The sequence below is a fragment of the Erpetoichthys calabaricus genome, chromosome 10 (genome assembly GCF_900747795.2).
Source record: "Erpetoichthys calabaricus chromosome 10, fErpCal1.3, whole genome shotgun sequence".
Taxonomy (NCBI): Eukaryota; Metazoa; Chordata; class Cladistia; order Polypteriformes; family Polypteridae; genus Erpetoichthys; species Erpetoichthys calabaricus.
The window spans coordinates 680,436-697,500 of NC_041403.2; the positions used below are offsets into that span (position 1 = coordinate 680,436).

The 17,065-nt window shown below is 47.9% G+C and overlaps 2 protein-coding genes across 6 annotated transcripts in view; both read right to left on the reverse strand.

Moving 5' to 3' along the window:
- ralgps2 (Ral GEF with PH domain and SH3 binding motif 2) overlaps positions 1-17,065 on the reverse strand; it is a 78,245-nt gene that overhangs the window by 29,827 nt on the left and 31,353 nt on the right. For 3 of the 5 annotated variants that reach the window (XM_051933256.1, XM_051933253.1, XM_051933251.1), the window contains exons 3-9: positions 4,369-4,474; positions 4,182-4,292; positions 4,053-4,103; positions 2,867-2,950; positions 2,201-2,290; positions 1,679-1,771; positions 1,456-1,582 (exon numbers count right to left, since the gene is read on the reverse strand). In XM_051933256.1, the coding sequence (XP_051789216.1) occupies positions 1,456-1,582; positions 1,679-1,771; positions 2,201-2,290; positions 2,867-2,950; positions 4,053-4,103; positions 4,182-4,292; positions 4,369-4,428 (616 nt within the window). In that variant the 5' untranslated portion in view covers positions 4,429-4,474. The remainder of the gene's footprint in view (positions 1-1,455; positions 1,583-1,678; positions 1,772-2,200; positions 2,291-2,866; positions 2,951-4,052; positions 4,104-4,181; positions 4,293-4,368; positions 4,475-17,065) is intronic. The other 2 variants (XM_051933255.1, XM_051933252.1) reach the window with 1 other exon arrangement.
- Positions 1-17,065, reverse strand: part of mmachc (metabolism of cobalamin associated C) — a 139,289-nt gene that overhangs the window by 4,084 nt on the left and 118,140 nt on the right. The gene's annotated exons all lie outside the window — the stretch shown is intronic.

The window sequence follows — 17,065 nt, forward strand, 5'->3', positions numbered from 1 at the left end:
GTAATAAACTTATCCGACACCAGTATTGCCCCCCCCCCCCCCCCATGTGAAAAGGTATTTGCCCCCTTAGGTACTCACTGAAACAGTTGTGACCACCAAAGGACCCTCACCCTGAGGCTGAAGCTGTCACCACAAGAAGAGCGCTAGACGTTGACCAAAGGAAAATTCCAGAAAAGTTAAGGGAATACGCTGTTGAAATGTACCCATCAGAAAAGGTGAGCAGGCCATTTCTGAGGGTGGGGGGCTTTATTATCTCCACATGGAGAACACTTGGAACAGTGGGGAGTCTCCTCGGGAAAGGTGGGCCTGCCAAAAAGACCCCAAAGGCAAAGTGACAACTCAGTCAAGAAGCCACGGGGGGCCACAGAACCACATCAAGAGCATCGTGGGCTTCTTCAGCGTCAGCCAAGGTCAGTGGTCCAAGATAAGAAGGGACAATACACGGGGGAGTAGCACGGTATGGAGGGGGATCATCAACCGCTGGCTGTGTTGCATTTACAAAGAAACACAAAGCCTCTTGAAATTACGTCCTGGGGACGGACAAGTTGAACCTCTTGGGATGACACGGGGCCCACAGGGGGGTCGACAGAAAGGACATCAGACCTACAATTAGACATGGCAGTGCTTGGGGGACAGTGTGGGGATGCTGGGAAGATTTGCTGATATTGACGGAGCCACACCTGACCAAATAACTCTTAAGGAGAAGGTCCAACCATCTGTGAGCGACCTGAAGTGTAGTTGGGCTACGCAGCAGGACAGGCGGCCAAAACACCAAAGCAAGTCTACCACCGGTTTAGGAGCGATGTCAAAGTCCTAACCTGAACCCAATGGAGAAGGCCTGAAATGAGCAGCTGACACTTGCGGACCCACCACTGTGCACTCCCATCAAATTAGGAGAAACTATGGGAACAGTGACTTTTTCACACGGGTGGTGAAGGAGTGAAGAAAGAAAGTCCTGCAGTAAGTGTTCCCTCAGGTTCTCTTTCTCTAATGCTGCGGTGTTTCCAAAGGGCTGAGGCCACTGGTGTGGGCACAATGTGCACAGAGGATATGAGGGAGGGGGCAACACACACCACAAAAACAAAAACCAGTGCGTCACCTACCCGCAACCCCTGGCACTCCACACTGGAGCAGGGAAGTAACAACTTGACTGACTGGCACACGCCCTCCTTCCCAAGCACCACTTGACGGACTGACACATGCCCTCCTTATCTAGGCACCACTTGCCTGACAGGCACATGCCCTCCTTACCTAGGCACCACTTGCCTGACTGACACACACCCTCCTTACCTAGGCACCACTTGACGGACTGGCACACGCCCTCCTTACCTAGGCACCATTTGCCTGACTGGCACACGCCCGCCTTACCTAGGCACCATTTGCCTGACTGGCACACGCCCTCCCCTTACCTAGCCACCACTTAACTGACTGGCACATGCCCCACGCCCTCCTTACCTAGGTAGGGGATGCACGGCGTCATGCTCAAGCTGCCCACGTACTCTCGGAGCCGCTGGTAATTGTTCTCCTTGGACATGAGGTACTCCAGTTTCTCAAAGGTGGTTTTATCTTTGCGACTCAGCAGCTGAAAGCAGAAACGTACGAGACACGGGGGTGAGGTGGCCGACCGGCAGCTTTCAGGAAGACGGCAGCGTGCCAGTGGGAGGGGACAGCCACTTACCGCCCAGGTCTTGGTAAGCCTGAAGATGGGCGCACTCTGCAGCCCGGACACCACGGCCATCAGCGCGTGCAGATTATTGAGCTCACAGAGTTTCTGCAGGGGTGCAGGAGAGAGAGAGAGAGAGAGTGAGAGGGACAGCCAGGTGAGTGAACGAGGTGACAGAGGGGCTTCAGGAGGGCAGAGCCTACTTCTCCAAAGACAGCCAGCTGGTTTGGGAGTTTGTGTGTGTAGCCAGCAGCAGGAGTCACAGCGAGGCTGAGCCACATCAAACCTCACAACATGGCTGCCTTCTGGTCTAAGGGGCACTGCAGCCCCTCCTCGATTCTGAGGAAACATCGACGTGTCCCCTGCCACCTGGGGGACCTTAAGCCATCAGGCACGGCGTCACTCACAGTAAACCTGCGGTGGCCGCCAAGTGAATGGCTTCAGCCTACACGTCTCTCAAGTTAGGAGATGAGGAGGACAAGCACCGCCAAACGTCAGGCCGCGGCCGCAGAGTCGCGTGGGACACCCCAGCCTTACCTTTCCTGTTTTGATGTAATGACTCAACACTTCGGCCCTGATCTTCAGGGTCTGCGCATGAAGAATTTCCCGGACCACCCAGAAGCTGACCTGCAAGAGAGGAGACAGCAGAATCAGTGGAAGAAACCAGGCTCTGGCAATGAGGGGGCAGCTGCCATAAAATGAGGAAAAGGCCGCAGAGATCCACCACAGTGGCGGGCCGCAGCTCAGATGGAGCGGCACGAGAGAAAAGAGCAGCACGGAGTGAGGCGGGCAGCAGCTGCAAGGGGGCCGGGATGGAGTGGGATCCGGGCCACATACAGCAGCTGTCACCCTGGCGTGACCGAGTCCTGACCGCAGGGCTGGGCAGTGGTGTGGGCGGGCAGGCACCCGGCCATCTGGGGGCCACTGTGGGTCTGGGCAGAGCTGAGGGCATAAAGCGGTCAGAAAGAAAGAGGAGATGCCAGCCAGGTGGCACGAGTATGCCCTGCTCTCGTGAGAGACGACCACTGCCCTGGCCGTAGAGGCAGTTAGGCCCACACGCCTGTCCAACTCGACTTGACGTCAGGACCCTTGGGGTTTGTTAGGCTCAATGGGCTGTTGTGGCCAAAACCGTTCTAAGCGCCCAGCTGACCAACCGCTAATAGCCTGTCCAAATGCCGCCCACAAATGACGCCATTTACTCACCAGGTTAAACCTTCTCGTGAATGCCACAGCGTTGGGGGCAGAGCTGTGCTTTTCTTTTTTATTCCAGCCGCAGCTCGACAGCTCCTGTGGGAAGTGAGAACACAACAAAGAAATGCGTCAACAAGAGTGCCTGGGTGTAAATTAGCAAGGCGGCCCCCTGGGACAGCGTCGAACAGCTGTGCAGATCGTAGGCCAGTAAGACACAGTGTGGGAGTACCGTACCACCGAGCCAGGTGCAGGCCCGGCAAGTGCCAAAGGTGCAGAGGAAACATGGCCTTCGGGGGGGCTCTTCAACCCCGCGGGCCAACTCCGTCCAGTTATTTGTCAGCCAGCAGGAAGTGTTTTGAGAAAAGCCAGGGGCTCGGCATTAGGACTCCCCACCAGGAGATACGGCAAAGTGGAGCGCCAGCCTGGCTGTCTGCAGAGACCACAAGGAGAGCCCCCCAGACTCTGCCAGCTCCGCTTCTGTGAAAAAGGGGCACCTACCAGGACTGGGCACACAGGAGAGACAGCCTGAATGGCATGACAGAGATTACAGTGCAGTGAGCTAACAGGAGGTGGGCACACACGGTCAGCGGGGGCTCCAGCTCGTTTACAGCAGCGTTCTTGCTTGGGGCAACAAGGGTTCAAAGGGAAGGAAGGCAGCCAGCCGTCTGGTGAGCAAGAGGCCAGAGCGGTGTCTTTAATGAAAGCAAGATGCAGGGACACCAAATCCCTCGCATGTGCTGCCAATAAAAATTCCACTCGGCCTGCCAGGAGGTTGCGTCTTCGATGTTTTTGAGAGATCACGAAGTCGGATCGAGGCTTTGCTCAGCCATCTTGTCTGTGGCTCAAAACAAATCACGCTAATTGCCCCTGAGGTGCGGACCAATTGTCTGCTTTTTCCATCCTCACGGCCCTCGGTCGTCAGGATCGCGCGGCGCCAGACACGACGCAGAGCGCTAACATCTCCCGATGGCCACTCGCGCCTGGCTCGTCACAGAGGGCCCCCCTCTGGCAGTTGGCCGGGACAAGCAGCACAGGCGTCTGGGTGTGTGCACCTCTCCGGGATGAAAAATGAGAGGAAAAAGCAAATGCTTTACTGGAAATGGCCCAGCACGTCCAAGATAAATGACAGGAATGTACGATCCCAGTTGGACGGTCAGATGGGCGCACGAAGGTTTGCCAAGTGCCTCCTGCCACTCACCTCCGGCTGGATGGCTTTGAAGACGGGGGCATCCATCAATGTGATCTGGCCCTGAAATGTAGGAGAGCAGAGTGAGCGGCGAGAAGAAAAAGAAAAGTCAGCCAGCAGGGGGCGCCGGAGCTCACTCACCGCATACTCCTCAGGGGTCACCATAAGGACATCAAACACCACGGCATCAAAGCTCTTCTTCAGCTCCGACGAGGCCTGCTCGCTGAGAGACTCCGAGCTGCTGGCCCCCTGCTGAACGACAAAAGGTCACAAGGGGTCCCAATGGCCAGGCAGGGTTCCACAAGGGTGAAGAGCAGCAGAAACTCACCTCAGGAGCAGCTACGGAGACGGCGCCCAGCTGCCCGTTGGCCAAGTCCATCATTCCCATACCATCAGTCTTCCTCCTCGTGGGCAGGGCAGTAAAGCCATGGGATCTGCGGAGAGGGAGAGGAGGGGACAATAAAAGCAAAGCCAGCATCGGCTCCATGCAGCCCCTCAGCTGTCACTAAGAAAGGAGCCATCATACCGCTCTAGTTTGGGAAAGCCCCCTTGTGCACACGGGTGACCGTGTCTCCCTGCAGATCAGAGACCACCGGTGTTTGGCCACCAACAAACTTAAAGGCTGGCGACTTACACATCCTGCTCAAGATGAGCACAAGTGGCCAAATATCCCAGCAGCCACAGAAAAGGCCATTAGGAGTGAAACAACATTAGGAAGCTGCTTCCATCGAAGGTGGGGAGCAAACAGAGGAGCCTCCACGTTCTGGACCGGGCAAACGGTAACCTCTCCAGTAATGTCACAACTGCCACCTTCCAGAAGTATGTGACTTAGAGCCTCCACTTAAACTGGCAACCTGAGGAGCTCTCAGACCCTTTGAAACTCCTGCATGAAATGCTCCTAAAAGAAGGGTGGTCAGGACTTACGACTGCTACCACGTCTTGTGGGCAAATGACGGCTTTCACTACGCCAGCTCCGCGTGACGCGACTCCTGATTCTCGGTCTCAGTTTATCACTGGCAGCGGCTGGAACCGCGTTCAGTTACACGTGTCTTACAATTACGGGAAGAAGGGCAAGTGATCGAGCAGTAAGAGCGAGGACAGAGAGCGAATGTGATGACATGTGACCTGAAGTTGAAGTTCATTCACCGCAGAAACCTCCGAAACGTCTGCGCTGTGACTCACGATGTGCATATGAACTGCCATGAACCCCCTTATCTGGTAACGCTCTTTACTAACAGGCTGAGCGCTCAGACGAGTACCACCAAGAGTGACAGGGAAGGTCTACAGGACGGCAGCGAGACCAGCCATGGCATAGGCAGGGGTGTCGAACTCCAGGCCTGGAGGGCCGCAGTGGCTGCAGGTTTTCATTCTAACCGTTTTCCTAATCAGTGACCAGTTTTCAGTGCTAATTAACTAATTTTCCCTTTGTTTTAATAGCCCTGTTTTTAAGGATTCAGTGCTCTGACTTGATTCATTTCTTCATTAAATGACAGCCAAACAGAAATGAAATGTGAAACGAGCCACCAGATGACCAGCTAAATTGGGTCTTCAAACTCCAACCAATTTCACTCCAACCAGTTTCTTAATGAGAAGCTGATTCTTGCTGTTAATTAAACTCGTTCTTTAATTCCACGGCTTGTTGCTGCTCTCATTCTGTCACAGCAGACATTTCCAAAACTGTTGATTTTCTGTTTTTTCTAAGAACACCGTCAAAATGTTTGGGTGATCTGATCAGTGTTACTGAGACCTTCACCTTTCTTTATTTTCAGATATTGTGGATAGCTCATCGTGCGGGCGGCTTGTTTTTTGTCTCATTATTGTTTTGCTGCTAATTAAGGAAAAAAAAAACAACAAAGGGGCTGAGTAAAGTTAATTAAAATTAAGGCAAAAGAAGTTAATTAGCAGCAAAAAACTGGTCACTAATGAAGAAGATGGTTAGAATGAAAACCTGCAGCCACTGCGGCCCTCCAGGACCGGAGTTCGACACCTGTGGCATAGGGGCTGGAGACAGTGGCAGAGTTAAAAGATGTGATGAGGACGGACGGGATTAGGAACGAGGACATTAGAGGGTCAGCTCAGGTGGGACGGAGAGAGGCAAGATGATGTTGGTTTGGATATGTGCAGAGAACAGATGCTGGGCATATTGATAGAGATAGAGAGAGAGAGAGAGAGAGAGAGAGAGAGAGAGAGAGAGAGAGAGAGAGAGAGAGAGAGAGAGTGAGAGAGAGAGAGAGAGAGAGAGAGATAGAGATAGAGATAGAGATAGAGAGAGATAGATAGATAGATAGATAGAGATAGAGATAGATAGAGAGAGAGAGATAGATAGATAGATAGATAGATAGATAGATAGATAGATAGATAGATAGATAGATAGATACTTTATTAATCCCGATGGGAAATTCACACATTAGGACTCCCCACCAGGAGATACGGCATTACCTATTGGGTGAAGGGTACTAAGGACAGAGCTGCCAGGTAAGAGGAGAAGAGGAAGGCCTAAGAGGTGTAAGGATGTGGTGAGAGAGGACATGCAGGTGATGGGGGTGACAGAGCAAGATGACGAGGACAAGAAGATATGGAGACAGATGATCTGCTGTGGCGACTTCAGCTGAAAGAAGACGATGATGAGGACGACGACGATGATGAGTGCGCAGACTCTGCCGGCACAATTCCTTCTCTCAGAGTCAACACAATGAACACTGGGAGAGGCTCATGCTGGTGACGCCACACGACGAAGACAAAGAGGATCTGTGAAGCTGTTGGAGGTTTGGCACCCATGTGAACAACGGTAACAATGAAGTAAAATATTAAAATGAAAAAAGAACTTACCAAACAAATGATACAAAATCGACATAACGGGCTAAGAATGAGGGTTAATAAAATTGGGAGTGCGCCCCTCGACTATCTCGTATACGGAGATGGAGGAAAAGGTCAACTTCTCCAATCTCCTAATTGATAACATCGATAGACTACCACTGATCTTGATTTATATGCAGACTTCACAGTAAAGTGATACGTTGGCACTTACGGAGGTCGAAGGCGGTGGAATCTTTTCCTGATTGCATAAGCATTGCCGAGATGACGTGCAAAATAAAATAAAGAGTTATAGACACCTAAAAAGTGTTAGGGTAAAACAGCACTTAGCGCCATGTAATTATGACGAGCTGTCCCTGCAGCTCCGCCCCCTGACCCCCCGTAGGACTGAAATGGGACAAATGTTAAAAATCAGTTCCAAAAAAAAAAAAAAAAAATGCATTTTGTATTGAGATGAATTTCTGTTGATGGCTTTTGTATCCAAGGGGCTCTTCAGATACAAGATGTTTGGTCTTGGGGTGAGAATGCAGCAGTGATCTCTTTGGCAAAAATCGTCAAGGGGCAGGTCAAACGTTGGCACCATATCCGATCGTGCGGAGGAGAGCACATGGCGGGGATATCTCTGCCCATCAGCGGCTCCCCTCTAAAACACACGGAGCTCTGATCTCTCTCTCGAGATGGTAATGTCTGCTGAACAAACAGGCTTCGCTAGCTAAGCAGAGGTGAGGTGCGCTCCAACACGTGGCGAGAGGTACAGCAACTCGAATGCAGGGTGACGTGTGAGTGAGGAGGCCCCGCCCACCCGGCTCCCCCCTCCCTCGGCCCACAGCCTCTCTCTCAGATTAGCGTGAATATCTCGCTGCTGCAGGCAAACTCTGATTCTTACTTCAAAACAAACCGGAATGTTCAAGCAAATTATAGAAGAAAAAAAAAAAAAAGATCGAAATCCGTGAAGTTCACTACCTGAGCGGAGTTAAGGTTACGCCCCGAGGCAGATGCATGAGTGCCCCCCCCCCCGTCCCCGCATCCCGATGAGTCTCTCTCGGATTCGTGCTAATAAATCGATACTGCAGGCGAACTCTGATTCTTAGCGCAATGAGAAAGTCGCAAAATCAACAGAATGTTCAAGCAAATTCTAGAAAAAAACCCAATCCCAATCTGTTAAGTAGTCCTTCTCATGAAAAGCTGACAGACGTTGGATTTTATATTATTATAATATTTATATAAAAATGATAATGATGGTGGAAATGAAGAAAAAAAATCCTAAAATGAAACGTATTTGCAGGAACATGACGGGGCCGTAGCAGCTTACTGTTCCTGTGACATCTTTACATTTACATGGCATGTTCAATGATCACACCTTATTGTTAAACTGTATAAATGAAAATAAAATGAATAAGTTATTGAAAGAATATGTGTTATATTGAATACAGTTTTTAATCTCGTGTACTCATTTCTATTTCCACGATGCCAAACATTCGGATGGTTGTTTAAATAAAATACAACTTATCGTCGAGTCCTTTTTCTCAAATGTCTCATCTTTTTATTATTATAAATCTCTCTACTAAATCAGAATCATTTACCTGTCATTATAATAATTCAACACATTTATATACCTAGTGCTTTTCTCAGTACTCAAAGCGCTATCATTATTAGCACAGTTTACTTGGAAATTCACCAAAGTATCCAGTTGAAGCGGCCCAAACGTTGATAGGTGTCCTAATTTGTGATATAAACTCTCACCGAGGCCGAGGTCCAAGTGTCTTCACACAGACGGACATCATTTCAAAAACGGCACTTTTGGACTCGGGAAGGTCTAAAACGTCAAGAATCATCAAAATCTCAAGATTCGATTTTTTCCCCGATTCCCATACTTTTGTCTAAACTGTGAATACAACAAAGTGAGAATGGACATAAAACAAACGCAAGTTTAGGGACTCGCCATACGGCACTACAAATTCGTACCCCGGTCCGCCTGACACCCACACCAACGACTTCCTACACACACCACAGTGTTTAGAGTGCAGCATATAAGGTAAAGATGGAGGAGCACAAGTGAAGAACACGAGTGTCAGGGAGCAGATGGGAAACATCGGAGGAGATGTGGGAGGAAGCACCAAAGCCGAGGGTTCATCTGCAGGCCCCCCATCAGCCCCTGGCCTGAGTCACCTCACACCTCACTTTAAATCCCACACAGGAGCCACAAAACACATGGATTGCATTTGGCCGTGCAGGCCATTGAGGTGCCACTATGATCAGGCAGACACGTGACTCTACAATTCCACCGGAGGGGAAACATTAAAATTATACAAAGTTATTGTCTGTCTGTACACCTGCATTGTTATCACTCTTTAATTTAATATTGTTATTATCAGTATGCTGCTGCTGAAGTATGGGAATTTCCCCTTGGGATTAATAAGGTATCTATCTATCTATTATATAGTGCCTTTCACATATCTATCTATCTATCTATCAAATGAGCAAACTCAATAGAAGATGAGGTAACCGGCGGGCGACTGAATCAGAATGTGAAATAAAGAGGAGACGACAGGCAATTGTGCTTTTGACGTCCAACAACTCAGACTCTCCTGGTCCATTAGGGTCGTCTCACATTGCAGGCGTCCAGAGACCTCCTCGCAACTCTCAGACACAACCGGCTCCTCCATACTTGCACTTGTCACTCGTTCTCAAGCGTTGCTCCTCCTCCAAAACCCCTTTTGGCGAGACTTAGGACGAGGGTCACGTGCCTTTCAAGCCGTATCTCACAATGGTTCTCCAGTTCTCCAGGAACAGAAGGAGTCACGTGCTGCCTCACCATTAGCCTCGTGCTAGGATGACATGAATGGCGCTGCTGTTCTTCTGGGACACCGTGACATGCTGGCTTCCATGTTTTTATTGGCACTCTCAGAGAAGCCCCTTGCTCAAGACAAACTTGGCCCCCTTCAGTGATCTGCTTCACGTCTGTGGTCTTCACGCTCCTGCTCTTCTTTAATGGAGCACAGTCTTTCCCACAAAGTCCATTAGCACCCTCCAGGCAGGAGACAAACATTTGCTGTGTGTGGCCTTGTGTCACGTGTTGTGTGACATCAAACAGCAGCAAGTGAAAAAGAAAGCAGGGGCTTTAAAATTTGGACTGAAAAACCAAGAACTACAATACGACACGCCACACCGGTGTCACCCTGTCAGTACAATGGAGGGAGGGTGTGCTGGCACATAAGAAACGTGACAAACCAAGGGGGACCACTCAGTCCAGCAGGCTGTCCTCGTACCTTGCTCAGCTCCTTCTGCCTCGGCGGTCTCTCCCAGACTCCCACAACTCAGCACAAAGAAGTGCCGCCTCGCTTCACAGTTACAGGATGGGGGGCTGCGACTGCAGGTCAAGCGTTTCACACACACTCTTAATTTAGCGAGTCTCGCCCTCGGCCGAGTTTTATAAAGCACCGCTGCCTCCATGGGGCTGTTATCAAATCAAACTCTACTGGGGCCAACCTTCAAATTATTCCATCTTAAAAATGCTGGGAAATTAAGGCGCTTTCTAAATAAACAGGAATCTGAGAAATTAATTTATTTCTAGTAGGATTGACTACTGCAATGCGGTGTTCACTGGATGTTCAAACTGTTCTTTATTCAGCCTCCAGTTAATACAAAATGCTGCTGCGAGAATTATTACAAGAACAAGAAAATACGAACACATAACTCCAGTTCTTAAATCCTTACACTGGCTCCCGACTAAGTTTAGGGCAGATTTCAAAATCCTCCTTTTAACAAATAAAGCATTAAATGGCCGAGGTCCGGCTTACTTGTCTGAACTTATCATGACTTACAAACCTGAGCGCACATTAAGATCTCAAGATGCCGGTCTGCTTAGGATTCCAAGGATTAATAAAACAACAATGGGAGGTCGAGCTTTTAGTTACAGGACCCCCCAAACTGTGGAGTGGTCTGCCTGCTACTATAAGAGATGCCCCTTCAGTCTCCGCTTTTAAATCCCGGCTGAAGACTCACTACTTCAGTTTAGCACACCCTGACTAGAGCTGCTGATTAGCTGTGCAGCTGCCATTAGCACTAAGACATAAGCAACATGACAGTTCTATTCTATTTCTCTTCTCAGTACTCAAATGTGCCACTTGGTGCCACGACCCACGACCAAGTTGTCTGCCTGCCTAAGGTAAAGTCATCTATGATGGAGGATCACAGGAATCGTCAGGTAGAGGGGTCCTTTCATCGGACTGGCTGGCCCAGCGCTGTCTCAGCTGTGGAATGGCCAATATGGGGAGGCAGCTTGATGGCCGAGGTCTCCAGGACTCTCTGAACAAATCCAAATTGTATTATGGAATATCATCTACTGTGGAACTCCGCTCTGTACTTGTCATATTTCTATTGTTCTATTATATTAAACTGGGGATGACTTGTGTTCTCTTCTGTGTGTTTTGTTGTATTAACCCCCCCTTTTTTTTTTTGACACCCACTGCATGCCCAACCTACCTGGTGAGGGGTCTCTCTTTGAGTTGCCTTTCCAGAGGTGTCTTCCATTTTTTCCCTACAAAGGGTCTTTCCTTGTCTTCTTAGAGAGTCAAGGCTGGGGGGCTGTCCAAAGGAATGGCCTGTTAAAGCCCCCACAGCTCACATTCCTTATGTGATTTTGGGCTACACAATAATAAATTGTATTGTATTATATTGCATTGTGTTGGAAGTGTCCTCAAATGCCACAGCGAGTAGCAGCTCTAAGGGGCCACAGACGTGAGGACGAGCGCTCGAGACATCGACGGACCTGTCGCTGATACTGAAAGGGGGCATTAAAGCAAGGAGGAGTAAAACAGCCGCAGTGACTCTCGACAGCAGGCCTCCAGCATGGCAGAAAAAGAGAGAGCAGCCAAACGCGTGCTTTTCCCAGTGAGTGACGGGGACTTTGTCACAGCGGTGGGGTCTCGGCTTCATGCAGAGTGTCGACATTCGCAGTTCCCTTAAAAGGAAAGATAACAACATCTGACGTTCTTCACAGGACACACAGCTCTGGTTGGTGAGGCGTTCAAAGCAGGAAACACAAGGACGGCCAGTGTCACTGCAATGGAACAAAAAGCGAAACTCAAATCCGGGTGGTCCTGCAGGTTTACAGGTCCTGTTCAGCAGGCAACACGTCTCTAGCTACCGCCGGGCGAAGAAACGACGTTAACATTTAAAATGATTTTAGTGAGAAAGCCTACAAATCCAGCTGTTCAAGCAGGCGTATCTGTGCACCAATCTGAATTGGTCTAAGACGGCGTCACACTGAGGGGATACGGCCCTGTGACACCTGAACAGAAACATCACTTGTACGGTCGGTGAATCGTCTCGTCTCGTGCCCAGCATCCTGAGCTCCCTTCTTCTCACACTCCCAGCTTTAGTTACAAGTGCAGCTTTCCTTGAGCCTCCATTTTGTTCTCTCCGATGTGGAAGCACACCTCGGACTAAAAAGAGAACAGCAGGAGGTGTCACTTACACAAATTCTCAAGAGAATTCTGCACAAATGGGGGGGTGAGACCAGGGAGAGAACTTTGAGAGCAGCCTGCAAAGCCAAAGGGTCTCTACAGCCCATCATTCAGAGAGTGGACATGGAGGGGTGCACAGCTACAAGAACCGACACCATCGAGCACCAGAGCAGGAGACCATGGGGTGTTCTACATCTCCGCGATGGCCAGTGTGGTGGGCTCACTTCAAGAGAGGCCCACCCAATAATCAAGCTGATTAAGAAGGTGGGCTCAGTTATGGGATGCCACCTGGCCACGCTGGCGGTAGTAGTAGTGGACAGATGGCCGTTATGAACAATGCTGCTCACCCTTTGACAGAGAGATGCCACCATAAACACAGCAACATGGCTACATTGTGCCTCACGGAGACAAGTCACACAGTTGTGTTTCTTTTCGTAATTTTTGTGCGAATTTCAGAGCATTTGTTCCATTTTTTTGAGCTTCTGTAAAAAGTCAAATTTTCAAATATCTAGCCATTCATTCCTTTTCTGCATTGCCCTGCGCGGGTCACCGGACACTCTGTTAACACTAGAATTACCAGAGCCTATGATAAGACTCATAGATCCGACCCACCTTAAATCTGTTCGCACGATAAAGACAAGCAGGCTGCCATTCCATCACCCACCGCTGCAGAATGGGCACAAAGTCCTCCCAGCTCAGGCCTTGTTTGATTATCTGGGAGTGAAGTGCTGGAGTTTTACAGTGGAAATAAGAGATTGTTATTTGGAACACATGCATTTTATGTGTGTTCTGTTTCTATAATAATCTGTGTAAACATATCGTTAAAACAGAAACGTTTGTCACATTTTAGTAATAAATGACAAAATGTAGACATAAACTATATAATGTATGAAGCCTGAAGTCCAAAGATCAAATAAACACTTTCACAAAAGGTTCAAGGACGAGACAACAGCTTCTGTGGCATAGCGGTAAGATTTGCTGACTTGTAATCAAGAGTCCCTGGTTTGATCCTGACTGCCTCCTGTATTTGCTGTTTCAGTAGTGAGCTGCTCTTATTGTTAATGTTATACAGTACACACATACATTTGGTTTGCGTCTGTAACAGACCGTGTGCATTTATAGGACTTGTGAAAGTTACCGTTTTATTTTCACTTTTATTGTCACAATCACGATACAGACTACTGCCCTAGGGATCTGACGCTGTTAGTTTTCATTTGAAACTGGGAATAACTGGTGATGTGAGTGGTGTTTTGAGGCGATGGAACTGGAAATTCTCTGATCTGTAGGGATAAAGGCTGACACACAGACGCTGCTGAATCAGCCTTCTTCACCATCACTTGATGTTTTCTTATTCAGTTTTATTGAGTGTTCCTGCTCACGCTGAATTAGTGTGCACCTTATGGTCTATGATGTCAAAAAATAAATAAATAAAACAGAGACATAGGTATATAGGATATTTGGAATTATTCATTTTATGACCTGTATAGTACATTTTGGAAAACATTGTGGCACAGATGCAATATTATTCATATTCATTCGCATAACACTGCGTGTCCCCCAAAAATCTTGCCAGTCCCCACATGTTGCTGTTTCTTTTGTACTCCACGACATGCAGAGGTAACAATCGTACAGAGAGGTCAGTTCAGCGCTGTATGCAATCATCACATTCAAATGTTCACAGTTCACACACACGCAAGGACCGTCCTTCCTACATTTACGACGTGTGTACCTGTGGCAATGCGTACACTTCTCTCTATGCTGTGTTCCTATTACATTGAAAGGGCGCCTGACGCTGACTCAGTTTACTTTCCTTGTGAAAGCGCTGGTCTTGGAACAGAAGCTTGTCGATGTTGCATCCTCCTTTTCTTTTTCCATCGCCTTTTCTAGTAAGATGCGACAAGGAAGTTCCTCTGCAAGGTGAGCCTTGAACACTCTCCTTTTCTCAGTGGCCCCCGTGAATGCCCTGCTCAGTACGTTGATCAACGCCAAGTCAAGTGTGTTATAATAAACAGCCACTGGCCACCTGCGTGTTCCTGCCGCACTGAATAAGCTCACGCCTTCTGGTGCACGATGTCAACGCAGCACGGAGAAAAAAAAGAGAGACAAATATGGGTATAAATGTATTGTATTTGTAAAAGTGAGCTTTTTTCAGTTTTATTCTCTCAATCACAATCATGCTGTACACCCCCCCCCCCCCCCCCCTCCCTCCTGATCTGACCCTAACATACAGCGCCAGCATAAATTCACACCCGATCTGACACTGTTTGTTTTCAAATAATATTGCATTAGTGCGATGAGGTTTTCTGATTGGTACTCTTCAGGTCATAAAATGATTTCTTCAGAATGTCCCATATACTGTATTGGTGTGTAATAGAAACCACAGCACAGAGAGAAGTGTGAGCATTTCCACAGGTACACACGTCGTAAATGTAGGAAGGACGGTCCTTGCGTGTGTGTGAACTGTGAACACTTGAATGTGATGATTGCATACAGTGCTGAACTGACCTCTCTGTACGATTGTTGTCTCTGCATGTCGTGGAGTACAAAAGAAACAGCAACATGGAGACTGGCAAGATCAGGGAAAAAACATGCGGTGTTATGCAAATGAATATGAATAATATGAATAATATTGCATCTGTGCCACAATGTTTTCCGAAATGTACTATACAGGTCATAAAATGAATAATTCCAAATATCTTATATACCTACAGTACTGTGCAAACGTTTTAGGCAGGTGCGAAAAAATGCTGTAAACAAAGAATGCTTTCAGAAATGGACGTGTTAATCATTTATTTTCATCAATCAACAACATGCAGTGAATGAACAAAAGAGAAATCTAAATCAAATCAGTATTTGGTGTGACCACCCTTTGCCTTCACAACAGCATCAGTTCTTCTAGGTACACTTGCACACAGTTTTTGAAGGAACTCGGCTGGTTGATTGTTACAAACATCTTGGAGAACTAACCCCAGATCTTCTGTAGATGTAGGCTTCCTCACATCCTTCTGTCTCTTCATGTAATCCCAGACACACTCGATGATGTTGAGATCAGGGCTCTGTGGGGGCCATACCATCACTTCCAGGACTTCTTGTTCTTCTTTACGCTGAAGATAGTTCTTAATGACTTTGGCTGTATGTTTGGGGTCGTTGTCCTGCTGCAGAATAAATTTGGGGCCAATCATACGCCTCCCTGATGGTATTGCATGATGGATAAGTATCTGCCTGTATTTCTCAGCATTGAGAACGCCATTAATCCTGACCAAATTTCCAACTCCATTTGCAGAAATGCAGCCCCAAACGTTCAAGGAACCTCCACCATGCTTCACTGTTGCCTGCAGACACTCATTATTGTACCGCTCTCCAGCCCTTGGACAAACAAACTGCCTTCTGCCACAGCCAAATATTTCAAATTTTGACTCCTCAGTCCAGAGCACCTGCTGCCATTTTTCTGCACCCCAGTTCCTATGTTTTCGTGCATACTTGAGTTGCTTGGCCTTGTTTCCATGTCGGAGGTATGGCTTTTTGGCTGCAACTCTTCCATGAAGACCACTTCTGTCCAGTAGATGGGTGTACCTGGGTCCCACTGGTTTCTGCCAGTTCTGAGCTGATGGCACTGCTGGACATCTTCTGATTTCGAAGGGTAATAAGCTTGATGTGTCTTTCATCTGCTGCACTAAGTTTCCTTGGCCGACCACTGCGTCTACGATCCTCAACGTTGGCCGTTTCTTTGTGCTTCTTCAAAAGAGCTTGAATAGCACATCTTGAAACCCCAGTCTGCTTTGAGATCTTTGTCTGGGAGAGACCTTGCTGATGCAGTAGAACTACCTTGCGTCTTGTTGCTGTGCTCAATCTTGCCATAACATGAAACTGTCTTCCACAACCTCACCTTGGTAGCAGAGTTTGGCTGTTCCTCACCCAGTTTGAAGCTGTTTCTGTTTCAGTTAATGACTGTGTTTCAAGCTACGTGTGACATTGATGATCATTAGCACCTGTTTGGTAGAATTGGTTGATCAGACACCTGACTAGAATCCTACAAAATCCCTGACTTTGTGCAAGTGGACCTATAAGAATTGATGCTGGTTTGAAGGCAAAAGGTAGGAACACCAAATATTGATTTGATTTCCATTTGTCTTTTGTTCACTCACTTTGCATTTTGTAAATTGATAACAATAATCATTATTTATATTTCTGAAAGCATTCTTTGTTTACAGCAGTTTTTCACACCTGCCTAAAACTTTTGCACAGTACTGTATGTCTGTTTTATTTGTTTCTTTTTTGACATCATAGACCATAAGGCGCATACTAATTCAGCGTGAGCAGGAACACTCAATAAAACTGAATAATAAAACATCAAGTGACGGTGAGATACGAAGAAGGCCGATTCGCCAGCGTCTGTGTGTCAGCCTTTATCCCTCCAGATCAGAGAATTTCCAGTTCCATTGCCTCAAATCACCACTCACATCTCCAGTTACTCCCAGTTTCAAATAAAAACTAACAACGTCAGATCCTTGAGTGGGGGGCGGTAGTCTGTATCGCGATCGTGACAGAGAGAATAAAAGTGAAAATAAAACAGTAACTTTCACAACTCCTATAAATGTCCACCGTCTGTTACAGACACAAACCAAACGTACGTGTGTACTGTATGATATTAACAATAAGAGCAGCTCGCTACTGAAATGACAAATACAGGAGGCAGTCAGGATCGAACCGGGGACTCTTCATCACAAGTCCGCAAATCTTACC